At 37.8% G+C, this 16,346-nt stretch overlaps 1 protein-coding gene across 1 annotated transcript in view; it reads right to left on the bottom strand.

The window, feature by feature from the left end:
• The window catches only part of CNTNAP2 (contactin associated protein 2), a 1,014,330-nt gene that overhangs the window by 382,691 nt on the left and 615,293 nt on the right, over positions 1-16,346 (bottom strand). The window contains exon 10 of the mRNA XM_059850210.1: positions 11,576-11,747. Coding sequence (XP_059706193.1) covers positions 11,576-11,747 — 172 coding nt within the window. The remainder of the gene's footprint in view (positions 1-11,575; positions 11,748-16,346) is intronic.

Genomic DNA, 16,346 nt, shown 5'->3' with positions numbered 1-16,346 from the left:
CTTTGGAATCCTAGGCACAATTACAAACACATGATGTTTTTCATATCTATGCACTTGTTTATACTATGGGATTAAAATCTCTCCTTCAACTCCCCCAGGGGAAAAGTGTTGTACTAATTGGCAGTGGAACACTGAGTTTCTTATTCACCAGAATTGTTTCTAATAAGAAAAATGTATAATGAGTATTCCACTGAAATAAAATCTTGCCAATGTAAAATGCATAGGCATAATTTCTACACTTTTTCTAGAAATCAGAAAGTAGGCTATGATAGTTTTTCTCCCTCATCTGTCTAATAACAAACCAGCTGCATAGGTTTCTTTGTTTTCTGTTTTGGGTCATTTACACATTGTTTTGAATAAATATGCCAAATTTTGCAAAATTGGTGTGCAAGTTAGTGTAGGGTACCTACACACAGCAATGTTAAGTCCAGCCTACAGGCTGTGGCTGAAGCTGGCCTGAAAGGTGCTTCTGCAGGGCTTCTACATTCTCCTAAGCAGTAATCAGGCAACTAACAAAGGACAACCAATTAATAGAGCTTGACCAGGCAGACATTTCTGTCTGGATATATTCTCTGAGTCAGAAACAAACCTGCTTCTCCTAGCACAGTCAACTAAGATGGAAAGGAGGACATGGGAAGCCTTGCATGCTACTCTGCTTCTTCTGCTGCCTGTCTGAATATTGATCACCAAACTGGGACACACCACAGATGAGGGACACTCAGAAGCACACAATGTGGGGAATTCCAGAGGTGCTAAGCAATCAAATTGGCTTTGGCTTCACTGAGAATCTTCTAGTAAATAATACTCTTGTTTAGATCTCTCATTATATACATTATTTAATATAGCTTTATTTGTCATTAAACATCTGAATTTCTTAGTCTCTGATAATAACAGAATGGCCAATTTTACTGGTGCATCATAATGTTATCTTAATTAAGAACTTTAGAGTTCTGATGAAACAGCAAAAACCATGGCCTAATAACCAAAGAATAGCATTACAGAATGGCTTGGTTAGGAATAGGCATATGTCCATATTTTTATTTTCATTACTGTTTTATACGAAAGTTCCAAGGAATGTAATCTTTTTCCTCAAAATTGAGAATTTTTTTGTAACATAAATTGAAAAAACTAAGTTCCAGTAAAAATTTTGTAGCAAATGTACAAGTATAGATTTGATGTAAAATTCTGGAAAAAAATGTTATAGCTATGATTTTTTTCTCTCTCTCTCTTTTTTTTTTTTTTTGGTGATATACTTCACCACTAAAAAGTTTTAGAAATGGTAAATATAAAGGATATTTATTCTACAGTTATAAATGAAATACTGCACCATTAAGCATTCCTCTAAATTAACAGGCCTGTAAAACTAACTTTACTTTTGGGATCACTCAGGTAAGTCTCTGCCTTATATTATTTTAAATCTTTTTTTATATATAATAACAGGAAAAATAGAACACAGTTACTGCACAGATTAAGTTTTTTACTTCTGGTGAAACCCAGTTCTCTTCATATCTCTCCTAATCTAGATCTCTATTCAATATTCATTTCCTTTCTGCACCCTACTTTTTAAAACCAGCAAATATAATCTAATATACTGGTGACATTTACAGGGAGTGAATGAAGACCTGTTTACTGAAACCTTATATTAGTTAGTTCATTTAAACTATCCTTCCAGGAGGATATCAAGGATTAATCAAGTAGCATCTGAAATATATTCCTCCAAGGACTTTTGTTCTTTCCAATTTCTTAGAAAAAATCTGGTTAGGTTTTAACTCAATTTCTCATCAAGAATTGCCACCTGCTTTTAATTTGATGCACAACGGAAATCTGCAGACTCACAAATACTAAAATGCATCATAAACTTTTTGTGCATTAGCTTTAAATCTAGACAACATAATGCAGGAAGGAAGATCAATTTAACTGGAAAACAGGTTTGATGTGGAACTGGAGAGGCAGAGATCAAATCTGTGGTCAGCCTCAATGTTTATGTGTCATCCTGGTCAACCACCAAGTGACCCCAAAACCACATATGGGCCTACAGAGAAACTTATGCAGGAAAACACCATCTGGCTGCTTCACCACCTAAAGTTTACATAACAAGCAGGGGAAAAACCAAACTTCTCTTCGCTCTCCTTGCTGTCAAACCCTTCTGCATCCTCCAACTAATCACGTCACGTGTTGAAGTACAATGCGAGGGTTGTGTGTTAAGTTTTCCCCTCCCTATGACATACATGTATGTTCTCATTTGAGACATTTCCAGGCCATAAAATTCTGCCTGCATTCATCTCAATACTTTGCTCTGTATTTTGTCTGTGGTTGGTCCCATTCTTCAATGCTCATGTCTGCTTATTTAGGCTGTGCAGAATTGAAGTCCCTTCCTTGTGACTCTGTGCCAGTCACACGGGCAGCCACAAAGCTTAGGGAGCATTAGCAAATGTAAATACAGTAAAGAATCTAGGCCTTAACCTTTCTCTAGCTGCATTTTATTAAAAGGAAGAGGTCATGAGAAACACAACAGAAATATTGGGATACTCATGAATTTAATATTGCTTTCTAGAGAAAAGCTTAAAACAAGTAAGATGAACTTGTTCTGTCCAATGTGCCACTCACAGAAATGAATTTGATCATATTTATTTACTTTAATGGTTCTGCAAAAGATCTGTGAAATCAGTATCTGGGAGAAGTATGATATTGAACAGGAAATATCACCTTCCTCAATGGATAGACAGTCATCTTTTGAAAGAGTAATCACTAGCAAACACTTTCCACCAGGAGAAATTCTGAAATAAGCACTTCTCTCTGAGAAAAGGAAGTTGGAGAGATACAGAGACTGTATTAAACCTAATGAACATATCTAGACATTATTACTATTACTAATTATTTCCAATGATGGCATAGTAATCACTTTTTTTTCATGTTTTAAAGAGCAACCTATAACTACTACAAGACCACTTCTAATCTATTAGACTTGCAACTCTCTTTCTTTAGGCTCTCACCAGTGTGAATATTCTGCATGAGTTCAATATGCTCTTTTTAAAATTATAATGATTTCTGAAGAAAAAAGAAAGAATGTAAATCCAGAAGGAGCTGTCCAGCAAAGCAATTTCTGCAAAAGTCAAGCTGCATCAAAAAGAGCTATACTTATTTGTAGCAGTGTTTTATCTAAGATAAACTACTTATTTTGGAGACTTTATTGCTTGCCTGTATGAACAAGAGATGGACCCAACATTTCAGTAAGAGAGACATTTGTTCAAAATTATTACTACTGAAAGACATTTCCTGGTTATGAAATGGTTATTCTATGGTTTAACTTCATAACATATCCAGTAAACATTCTAGTAATCCAACAGGACTGGCTGTCCTCCAGCTGCACATACTTCTAATGAATGGGTTAAATTTACTCATAGCTTGATAGCTGATTACCAATTCAGAGTTGCAGTCATAAAGCTGGTTATAATTGTAATTCTACTGTAGAGAAAGAAAATGCCTACAAGAATTTTTTTCTAGTATCTGGAAAATATTTAGAGCATATGGTATTATTGCTTATTACAAAATTATGTCATACATATCAAATATTAGCATGTTTACTAATTATAGAATATAATTAAATCTATTAAAGTCAGTAGTAGACAGACAGTCTACTTGTTTGGATAATGATTATCCACTTTCTTTTACTGGGTAAAAATAGTAGAAATATTGATATTCATATCTGAGAGATTCATAGTTAACAAATGCAAATGAGAGGATGATGCAATTTTAGTCTTATTTAAAGATTAGCAGTAATACAGACAGTTCCTGAAACTTCTTTGCATCAGTTAAATGTTTCATAAACTTTAAGACTGAGACAACAATATGGTTTCCTTTATTTTGGAGAATGAATGTATAGAGACAGTTTTATTAAGAAACTGTTTTATTATAGCAGCACTATTCATCCAGGAGAAGATACCTTAATCACATAAAAATAAGCAATCTGCATAATATATTAACTTTTTCAGTTATGAACTGATAAGGAGCAATAAGTGATGAATAACTTGACACAATCATCAAAACAGTTTGACTTCAGAACTAATTTGAGTAACCAGGGAGCTAGTTTCAACAGTTTTATTATAGGATCAGGTAAATATTCAGCATGGGAGAGTATAAATTTCATGTCCAAGAGAGAGCTATCTGGATGTTTGCTCAGTGCTCTCATTTTCCCCACAGGAGAATGAGAATAAAATAATAATTACATATGAATGCAGTACAAGCTACACATTCAATCAAGTCCCCTGTGCAAACTAATGCATGTAAGAAAAACCAAGAAATTAATTTCCACACAAAGATTTTGCTCACCACTTTTATAAATTATAGATTACTTCATTTGATTAAGCTGTTCCTATATTAGTCATGTTGTAGCAGACAGCAAAAAAAGGCAAAGGTTTTGCCAAAACAACTTCCAACGTTATTTAAATAATATTTTAAAAGTTTGCCACTATTATCAACTTTTCTTCAAATCCTTTCTCTGCTAATCTTATCAGATTAGTAAACATTAGCAGGTGTATGCCTCTGTGGCAGGAACCCCTGTAACTGTGGCCTCACCTTTTAAAAAAACTACGCTAAAGTACTTGAAAACATCCCAAGAAGGGCATCAAAGATGGTGAAGGGACTGGAAGACATCCAGAGAGATGAGTATGAGTGGTGCCTTGGAGGTGCAATGCAGCAGGGCAGGAACAGAGAGCCCCAGGCACACCGAGGAGCCCCGACAAGGGCTGTGCTCAATGTCACCAAGGACAAGAGGCAACCTATGGGAGCCATCCCTGGGCCCATCCTGGAAGTCTAGGAAGCTTCTTCCCACTAGATGGAAGCATGAGGACAGCAGGCAGCTGGTCAAAATGGCCCCAAGGAGCTCAAGGGCTGTGCTCAGCGCTGCAGAGGAAGGCAAAAGGTGCTACAGGGAACAAGGGGCTGCCCACCTTCACGGGGCATGAACAGTAGGCAGCAACCTGGCCAAGAGTGCCCAGAGAAAACCTTAACATCACATGCTTGATGTTGCAGAGGATGGCAAAAACCTGCCAATGGCCAGTCTTCCCCAGCAGAAAATTCCTTCCTGACCCCAAAGGTGCTAATCAGGTATTTCCTGAACTATACAAGACCTACTTTCTCATCCCACACAGTGGGCATACCTCCCAAGAGAAGCCTGACTTCTATTCTGCTCCACCTGGGTCCTTGGTGGGGTCTTCCAAGAATAAGCAAATGCCCTTGGCCTGATACACCCTGGGAGCAAGAATACTTTCTGCACCTGGCAAGGCGCCAATGTGTGCTCCAAGCTCTAGGATCCCTTGCAACACGTCTGCACCTCTTTTCTTATGACTGCTGTCCCTGGCTCCACATGGAGTATGAGAACAGGTAGTTCTGGAGTTCTCCTTAAGTACATTCCCTTTGTGTTGCCATGGTTATCCAGGTGAAAAAAGATCAATCCCTCAGATGAGCTTTGAAGGGACCCTGCTGGGAACTGGTTTTGCAGTGGAGCACATCCAGAAGAGCTGTCCTGCCTCCAGATCCCCTCCCTCAGCTTCAAGTGATTCTACCAGCTCCTCAAGGACTTCTCTCTGATGTATTCCAGCTGATTTCAGGCCGACTACAGCAGTGGGAGATGGGAGGGTGCTCCCTTTTATCCTGTTCCAAGGCACTGTGGCTGCGGTGCTGCAGGATGGTGCCACTGTGGCACTGCGCCACAAGGGTGATGGTGTGCTCCGTTCCCAATTCCACTTGCAACAGCCTCATCCTCCACCCAGCATCTTCAAAGGAAGACCTTTGGGGTGCTGGCCCCAAGGCAGTCCCTCTGCCGGGGGGCCCAGAGTGCTGTCCCTGCCCTTGGTGACCATGAACTCAGCACAGCCGCTGGGTGACAAGGACACGTTCTCTGCCACTTGGCTCCCAAGAACAAGCCCCATGCTGTTCCTATCCTTCAGGCTGTGGAGAAAAACAATCTTGCAGCTCAGAGGCTACCTCTATTATCTGTCAAGTCATGCAGAGCTCTGTGTTACATACTCCACCTTCTCAGAAGCATACCCAAACGTTTATTGACTTAGCTCTTGTTGTAGCACGAACAAGTGCTTTTCATGTACAAATAATCCACTTTCTCAAGAAAATTATTTCAGCGGCCTACATTTTTAAATAATAATAATAAACAAAGATATTAGTATTCCTTAGAGTTAAAATGAAAGATTTTATTTTCCTCTCTGTGCTGAGCTTATATAGGACTAAATACAAGACAGAGGACAACTGAGGATTTTCTGAGATTTCAAATGTTCAGGCATCCAGCTACAAGATGATAGACATTGATTGGAGAATGAATGGAGATTTTTCATCTCAAAAAACTGAGATATACTTCAAAAAGAAAGCTAATTCAACTATTCCTCTTTTGTGGTTTGCTCTGTAGAATTTGTACCCTCCTAGCTATCTACTGATCTCTGTTAATAACATGGCAATTGTCACTGCGTACTCTGGTACGCAATGAACACAATGGACATAATACACAGTATTAAAAGAATTGTCATCTGAGGCATAATCTCTGCCTACAAAATCACCTTTCTGGACTGAGATAGATTATTATGTAATGCACATGAACCTCTCTCATTGAAAGGCAGCTTTCACCTCCATTTCCACACAAAAAGTTTGTATGGTTACAAAGGGGAGGGGAGAAGGAGAGGAGAGGGAGAAGGCACAGGTGGGAAGTGCCTTCCAGCCATATGGTCAGGAATATCTGCAGGTTGAAGCCATGGGATAGTTTCAGCCATTCCCCAGTCCTACATAATTTCCTTTTTGTGAATTTTAGTTGGAAAATCTCAACTGCAAAGCAGATTTTGCTTCCAGTCAGGACATTGTTATATCATCTGTTCCTCATGCAGAGCGCTACTGGATGATGTCTGTCTTTCTGTCTGTTTGTCTAACCACTGAACTGGCAGAGAGGGAAAGAGCAGCAATTTAGGGCAGAATCCTAAGCCTGTGTATAGATCCAGAAATGAAGAACTTTAATACTATTTGGCATGACGATTTTTAACTCCAAAGAAACTTTGTCTTGCTGCCAGTTACACCGTGGCCATATTTACAGCAAGCATATTAGTACTTATTTATGTACCAATATGCTTGCTGTGTTCTGTTCTTTGGATGACTTATTTCGAACTTTGATTAGCAATCAAAAAACCAGTTGACAGAATGTGGCCGTATAGGATTAAAGCTGGATGCTGGCACTCTGTCATGCAAAGTGTATCCCCACAGCAGGTACGTAATAATCACACAGAAAGGTTCTGCTGCATGTATCTGATTACTTAAATTAATCTTTAATGTGAAATTATTCTCAAAAACTGACATCTAATTCATCTCATTGTGTTGCAGAGAGAAACACACTGTTTACACGTTCATAAAACACAAGAAACAGCCACATGAAAAATTTTCATTTTCCTCTTCATTCTTTCACATGTAACAAAGAAATTTTCATCAAAATTGGCTTACATGCTGCATGATTTCCAATGACAGATTTGACACTGTATTTTGAAATCATTTTAGTATTCCCTCATTGTGATTTTGTGATTAAAATCCATAATTCTGGCTATAATAGAGTCAAGAAAGCTTTGGAATTCTCCGAGACTGCTGGGATAAATCAGTTGAGAGTAATAATTCCTGTTCTGTGTCCTGTGCTTAAATGTGAAAGCACAACAGTACCACCTGGATTGTAACACAACGTTAGGTTGTTAATGTTAAGTAAAGGAGGTGAAAAGGGGCCTGTGCTGTCACAAGCAATGAAACATGTGGATCACTGTGACAAAAATACAAGTTCCATTGCTGATGTAATTATAGGTAATTAAGAGAAAGAAATAGGGATGATTTTTTTTTCTCAGTAGCATTTTACCTGCCTATAATTGTACATACCTGCATGAAATTATGTGCATTGATACTATTTAACTACTGGTAAAAAGAGAATGTTCCTTAGCTTTGGTGTTCCCCTGTAATTGGATCTCAGCTTGCAACCTGCGCAATAAAAACATGCTCATGTGAGGAGAGGAAGACAAAATAAAAAGACACTGGTTCAACACTTGTGTCTCCCAAGTACAAGTGGTATACCCTAACATCACTATTCTTCTCACATTTTTCAAAACTGCTGGAAATAAAATGCAGAAACCTTTTCCATACCAGGCCAGAGTTTAGCTCAGCAGGAGCTGGGACTTTGGAAGCAGTTACCCTCAAGCAGGTGCAGCCTAAAAACTCAACAAACCCTCACTAGCTTTTGTTATGTTTTTACTGAGAAAACTCTCCCCTCCTTACTAACCACTCTGGCTAATGAGGAAAAATGCCACCATTTACAACTTCACCTTTTGTCCCCTGAACCAAATGGCTGAAGCCTGCAGCAAGAATAATTCAATGTGACAGCTTATCTTTTTGCCCAGTGGGGGTCTTTACTGAAGTGTGGCTATGAAAGCAATTTCCATGTTGATGATGATGACAACTGAAGCCTTTATGATTCAGATCCAAGCTAGTTTAAAAAAGCAGGAGGATCCCACTATGACAAGCCACGAGTATCTTCCCCTTTCAAAGGAAGAGAAATTGAGTTGATATATAGAACACATGGGTACTTTCTTCCTTAAAAGAAAGCCACATAAAAATGTTATATATAATGTCATATTGTAGAAGTGCTTGTAAACTCTTTTCTGCAAATGTTAATATGACAGCCATGAAAATCCAGTCAGGTCTAAAGCTTGGCATTGTTACTTCCCAACCAAAGGGTTTGTTCTAAAGTGCAAAGTAGCGAGAAATAAAATTTAAGGGGAAAACAGCAAACTTGATTACAGCTCAATCATTGAAAAAATTAAAGCCAACACTAAGAAATTCCTTTGGATACTATTCTAATTTCCTGGGACTATACAACTGCTACTCTGCTTGCAACACAATCTTCCTGTTCTTAAAAAGCATAAATGTAAGTCGTACAGTTTTAGCTTTTATGAGCATGATATCAGTGCCTAAGGTGGTAGAAGAGAGAAACAGACTGAGAATATATTCTCTTATATAAAGAAAATATAAATACATACATACATAAGGATAGATAAAACACTGTTATTTATACCAAATTCCATTATGTATACAGATATTTATATGTATATATATATATATATATAATAAACTTAATATATAATACACAAAAATATAGAAACCATAATAATATTTCATATCATAAAATGCCACTATATAGAACTTTTGTGTGGCATATGGCATTATATGAAATATTTGGATGTTTATTATGTGTAATATAAAAAAATAGCTTTGAAATAGTAATTTCTATAAGAACTCAACTTCCAAAATAAGCTGCTCAACATATAGGAAGTCCAAAGTCTTGTATTTCATAAGTGTATCATAAAACTTTGATACTAAGTAACTTACACTGCAAGTTACTTGTAATTACATTATAATATATTTCAAAACCTTAATTCTGATTAACTTCGCTCTAGTAATGGATTTTTTTCTAATAGAAACTGGCATAAATGGGCTCAATCATTGAGATCAATACAAATTGTTGCATGAGCTTAAATTTTTTTCACTGGAGGAAAAGCAGAGATTGAATTAGCTGTATCTTCATGTCCTTTCTTTCAAGCCAGTTTGCATTTCCAAAACCAAATATTAAAAACAAAAGCAAGTCAAACTGACAAATACTGACCACAGAAATTCTTTTTCATTTCAGATACGTGTGAGGAGACAGGACAAACTTCACCCCTACAACACCAGCTTGTTATGTGCTATTTTCATTATGACTTCAACCTTCAACAGGTCCATGAGGAGAATCAATATTAAGAGGCCTGACATGCCAGAGCAACTCTCTGGCGTGTCCTGAAACCCTGAGATTACTGCAGTGGTACACTGGGTCTGGCTGGGATGGAGTCACTAAATTAACCTTTTTTCCAGCAGTCCATGGGTGTTGTGTTCCCCAGCTGTCGCTAAAACCGTGCTGGTACCAGACCACTCCTCTGGCTGCTGCTAGACAGTGCCTGCACAGAAGCACCAAGGCTTCTCTGCACACCCTTCCCCTTAAAGGCTGGGGTAGCTGAGCCAAACTGAGCCTTTGGAAGCGGTTTCCCATGGGAAATTCGATACTGCACAACAGCAAGCCCGGCAATAAAACCTCAGGGGATGGAAGAGGGAAGGAGTATGTTTGGTGTTACGGAGTTTCTCTTCCAAAACAACCACTGCATGTGCTGAGGTGAGGCTCTGCTTTCCAGGGAGCAGCTGGACATTTGCTTGCTAATGCAAAGCAGTGAACAAATTTATCTTTTTGCTTTGTTTTCATGTGCAGCATTTTCTTTTCTTATTAAATTGTCTTCTTAATCCACCAGTACTTTTGCCTTTCTTCTGTTTTTCTCCTCATCTCTCAGGACAGGGGAATGATCTAAAGCTAGGGGCAGAGTTTGGCTGCTGGCCATGGTCAACCTACCACAACTCATTTAGTGCAAATGGATGTCTATATTTCAGGAAGAGAAGGCATTTTGCAAGACCAAAGCAGTATGTTATATTTTTGTTTTTTCTCAGTAGCACCTATGTCTGAGAGGCTCTTAAAATAAAGTAGGAAATGAAAAGAATGCATTTCTTTACCACAACTATGCAGATATTTGTTGATGATATCCAAAATCAGTAGAATATCTGTTCTTGGAGATATAGAAAGCTCAACTGGTCCTGAGTGACCTGATGTAGCTTTGAAGTTGGCCCTGCTTTTAGAGGGTGTCATGAGCTCCAGTAGTGGGTTATTACCTGAATTATTCCAAGATTTTCTGATCTAGTACTCCTTGCTTCTTTCAGAGCACTATTAGAAAAAGCCATTTTCAGCTTTCCAGGAGGCCTTGCATTGGCTTTAATATAAGGTAATTTTCATGAAAAGTCAAGCTGCCTGCATTCAGGAGTTGGGCTACTTGTTCTGTCTTTCCTGGTATTTTCTTTTTTTCACCAACAAAGAAACCATTAATCAGAAGCAACAAAAATGAATACAAGTAAGTTGTTGAAAAGTTAGTGCCAAAGCAAAAGGCTGCCCTGATTCTCAATTACTCTTCTCAGACTGGAAAAGAACCCAAACCCAATAAACATTATTTTAATTAAGTTTGAGCTGTTATTACATTCACTGATGTGCAAGCATGCAGACCTGATTTACTTCTCTGAGGAACACAGAGAAGCCAGAAGGGGCTGAAGCCAAGAGCCACAACTTCTAGTTGCAAACAAGGTCTCCTAACAGTCAGCTAAGAAATAGACAAAATGTGTGAGGAGTTTTCTCTATTCCAGGCAGCCACATTATTGACATACAGGCTGAGCCTGGCAGGAACTTTTCACCTTCTCCTCCGCTGGTGAGTGGAGAGATTTGAGAGCTGCTTTCCACTGCACGCTACACAGTCTACAATTTAAAGGCATCATCTCGATCACCTAAGAACTGGTTCCCACGGCTAAAAAGGCAGCCTTGACATGATCACTGGCAGTGTCAGGACCACTTTTCTGGATCACTGCGTATTTTCAGAATATGAAGGATGTGCCAGTGTATCAGAGCAAGGGTGATCTCTTCACAACTTACCTGTCAATAATGGCACACATGTCAATGGTGACATTGGCAAAGCTTCCCAGCTCTCCTTGCTCCACTGCATGCAAATCCACCAGCTGATCATCCACATGAATACTCTGCATGCATCCTTGGAAAGAATGCTCAAACAGAGAATGATCAGAGTCATTCATCTGTACAGGAAACCCTGCAGAGAAGCAAAATAAAGAGCATTATTAACCTCATTACTATGACTTAAGCCAGGATATTTTCAAAGGAAAAGAAACAGAGATTTCCTAGATGAGGGTAGAACAAAGGCAATTTGATAAGAAAATATTATAAAGGTATAAATTTTCATTGCAATATTATTGATTTAAGTAATTGTCAACTAACTGAAATAATTTATATAGTACAGCTGATAATTTTAGTCTAGAGGATGGAAGTTTTCTGCTACATTTTCTCCCAGTATTCTCTGCTGCTGCTTCTCATTCCTTCTTTCTCATATAAATATTCTTGAGAGGGAAAAGGATTTTTTCCTTGCTATATTTTAGAACTCACATTCTAATTTCTCTGATTTTTCTGACTACAAATGAAGCCATGAAGTGAATTTCCAGTTCAGCCTAGTCTAGAACTAGAGAGGAAACTAAAGGTTTCCAGTCTTTATCACTTTGTGTCTTTGTTCATGGACAAAGAATACTTCACACTTGTGCTGGAATCTTTATGCAAACTTGAAAATAGTACCAAAATCTGACATCCTTGATCACTTCTGAGGAATCTGAGGACATTCTTTAGCATTTTCATTTTTGCTCTGAATACATTCATTTTCTTGTGTTTGAAGGTGGTTTACAAAAGATGAGAATGACTTAGTGTCTTGCTCAGGCTAAAAGGCAGGGAGAATGAACATGTTTGTATGCAATTGTTTAACTGAATGCCCTTCAAAAGTGAACATGTCAATTTACTTTAGAAAAATGTCCTTGATAAGACAGCGGAGATACTCAATCACTACTTATAAACCTTCAAAAATGAAATGTTCATAAGAAAAAGACAATTCATTTAAGATGGGAGCAGGAAGGAAGAGGGAGGAGAGTTTATTGAAAAGAAAAAAGACCAGAAGGCAAAGAAGGTAAAAGTCCTGAAAAATTCATAAAGGTGTTGCAGATTTCAGCTAGGTAGATGGCCAGCCATGCAGTACTTTTCCAATAATGGTAAAATATTATACACATTTGCTGTGACGGCTAAGACAGATTTTACAGCTCCCATTCCTTCTCCCACTTTTCTATCCACCTTGCCCATCTCCAATGCCTTATGGCCTCTTCAAAAGCATTTGTGGAGACAGGGGTATAGAAGATTATCAAACTAACATTATTCGAACAGTGACAGAAAAAAGTGATGAACCTCATTTTAAATTTTGTTCCTAGATACAGTTTTTCACATGCCATGTAAATAGTTGAATTGGCTGCTAAAGAGGGCAACAAGTAGAAAAACAAGCAACAGGTGCTTGAGGTCAGATGATGCCTAATACAGCACCTATAATAAAAAACCCCACAACTAGTTACAGATAAGTCTTTGCCAAAATCTAATTAAGATACATTTTAACTAAAAGTCTTTGCCAGAGATTTCATATCATCGTAAATACTTTTTAAAATTTTCTAAAGTGATCCCGTCTATCAGCTAAATTTGCTTTTGGTAGCTTCTAGATTTCCCTGACTCTCTTTAGTAAGCATTCACTTCAGAGTTCACTGGTGGTGGCACAGAATTAATGAGGAATGCTATAGTAATTAAGCTGGGACAATGCCAAAAGTTAGTTCTGACAGATATTTTAAGATGCTGTCCTTGCCTTGAGGTTGTATCAGCTCTGGACTAGAATTATGACACTATTACAGGAAGCCACAAACTGCTGTGAGCCTCATGTATAAGAATGTCACACTAACACACATTCCATGGAGAAGGAAAAACTCCTTGGGAATCCCCCAAATGCCTAGCTAGTGCATTATACGCTCATCAGATCAAATGCCACCCCCCAAAAAAATCTCAACCAACCAACCAAAAAGAATTGCTTATGGCATGGACTGTAGGAATTGTTATTTTGAACAGGCAGAAAAATCAAGCTGTAGGGACATGACCTATGTTGTCTTTCCCACAGGGCTTTGGCTAGTGACTTCTCTGATGAAAAGAGGACAGGGCTTTCAGAAACTTGCCTCCTACTTTCTTTAAGTTGTTCCTTCTAGCGACTGATTAAATGGATTTATGTGATGCTTAACAGACAGCAGAAGAGAGAGACAAAAGTGCAAGCTGGTTCTGTGCTGTGTGGTGGAGGCAAGCACAATACTTGCATGTTCCTACCAGGCTCTTTTGCCCAGTTATATTTAAACAGCTTTCTCTTTCTGTATAATTGTATGTTTTTGAACTGCCACTGAACCCTAGAACTCCTCCCTGGCAAGAATTCCCAAAATAACACAAAGCATATTTTCATTTAGATCTTTAGTGCAGGAACAGAGCAGGGCAGGAAACCTGCATATCACTTTTGGCTTCAGAGCACCTCCACCACTCCTTTGGTTTAAATATTAAATTCAAGGTTATCAGCACTGGGGTAAACAGTAATATTTGTGCAAACCCTGCAAAGCCAAGGAAATTATACAGATACATCTGAATATAATGAAAGGTTATCCACCATCCTACAAACATTAACTGAAAAATAAGATCAAAACTGGGAGCCACAATTCACTGTTCACATCAAAAAGAGTATGAACCAAATGTCTAAGTTAAAAATGTATTATTATATGCAACAATTTGAGACCATTTCAGAACTAACCACAGAGGTATTTCAATACGAGATTCTCTGCTTCACTGCATCTGAAGTATGCACTGTATCAGTGCACAGCTATTATTGCTCTCTGACACATTCTGCAGTTTGCTACTGGTTGAACCTGCACACAGGGAAGTGGCAGCTAGGTCCCTCAGCCTCAGTGGAGACCCCATGTCCTTGGGTTTACTGGTTGGAGCAGGAGGGAGTTGTGGGATGGAGTGGCTGGAAGTGGCAGCTGCTCCTAACCTAACTGCATAAATCAAGATTCTCTCTGTTATCCAAGAGAGTGGTGTACACTGAGTGTTAATCACCTTAGGATTCTGAATTTTTCTGTATCTATCAATGGATGAAGACTATGATTTTCCCATGCAAATGTCTTTGTTTGCCTGTCTTGCTGCCATTCCCTTTGCTGTTTCTAGTCATGTAAGAAACTGGAAGAGGCAGGATTTTATGCACTAGTACAGTACATTTTAAAAAAAGTCTGTGGGGCTGACTGGGTGTCAAAGCATTTCAGTCATGCTATGCTCTAACAGGTAGTTATGCTAAGAGATAATTTCAGAAAACAATTCCCATTCCACAGGGAATGGAAGAATGGATTTTTTTCAACCGTATGCTTCCCATAAAAAAGAAGAAAAGCTACTAGATAAGCCTTACCCACATTGTTTTTGAACTACCACGTATACGGTCTAATATCCATTAATTTTGGTGAGACCTGGACATTTAAGATTATTTTGATCAGAATCATTTGGGGCAAAGCTTCTTCCTTAAATGCAAACCTCAACATGACCTAGTACCTTGTGGTTTTAACTCAATACACAAGAAAATGCCTTCCCCTTCCAGATTCCCATTATTGAGACATGATTCACTTCCTCATCCTTCCCACAGTGAATGAAATTTTAAATAAATTAAGTTTTCTAACTAAATCTGACAGTAATGCTGACACTAGGAAGGCTAAGTAATGGATGAACAATTTGGACAGCACTTCATTGATCTTCTTGTTGACAAGAAGCTATATACATTTTCAAAATGCACATAAAATTTAGTTTGCACAGTCCAAAACAATGTTCATGCTTCTGCTTACAAACACAAGTCAAAGTCAGGTAGACTCCATTATCCTGTAATTTCTGATGCAAAGAATCTGTACATTACCATTTTATTTATTTTATTTAAAGACCACAGAGGGAGGGATTATACTGCAAAGGTCAGACATGGATTAAATCTGAATTTTCCAGTGTTCAAGAAAAATTGTTTCCAGGACTTCATTCTGATATACTAAACACAGAACAGCCAAATTCTAGATACAGCTCTTGATTTTAGTTCAAACTTTCAAGAAAAATTAGAAAAGCTAGAATTTAAATTATTGCTATTTCTTTTATAATAAAATAAACAAATTAAAAAATATAATGTATACAGTAAAACACCTATAATATTAAAAACATGTTCTTTTTCCAGCATCAAGATATATTATGTCTCTTTTTGAATCAGCTGAGTAACGTTCTACCAAAGGCATTCTAAAAAAGGAAGTGGAAAGAAGAATACATTCAGGTTGATGCTATAATAACAGAGGAATGTATATATAGTCAGAACGCTTGATGCACTTCTCGTTTCTGAGAGCTGATCTAAGAATGAAATGTCATGCTAGATTCTGGATACACAATCAGAGATTATTTTGTACCCCTATATTAAGCACTCAGATTTTCTTTGAAATGTTATGCAAATTCTATTGTAACAAGAAGGCAGTTTTTCTTTATGGTATTATGTTTTTTTTTTCCTTTAATATTATTTGTAAGTTAATGATGGGCCAATGACTGTATACAGATGGTATTTGATATTTTACTTGTTTAACACAATAAATACACTTAATTTAAAAAGTAGTAACTAGTATGTTTGATATCTAACAAGTAATCCATATTATCTTCAACCAGTTCCATGGGTAGCTGGAGGATAAATCAATAAAAAACTGCCTGATTTCAAGTCTGACTGATTTTTATTGGTAGGGTT

This window comes from Haemorhous mexicanus, chromosome 1 (assembly GCF_027477595.1).
Source record: "Haemorhous mexicanus isolate bHaeMex1 chromosome 1, bHaeMex1.pri, whole genome shotgun sequence".
NCBI lineage: Eukaryota > Metazoa > Chordata > Aves > Passeriformes > Fringillidae > Haemorhous > Haemorhous mexicanus.
The sequence above is the reverse complement of the archived record's forward strand: the minus strand, read 5'-3'. Positions and strand labels throughout refer to the sequence as shown.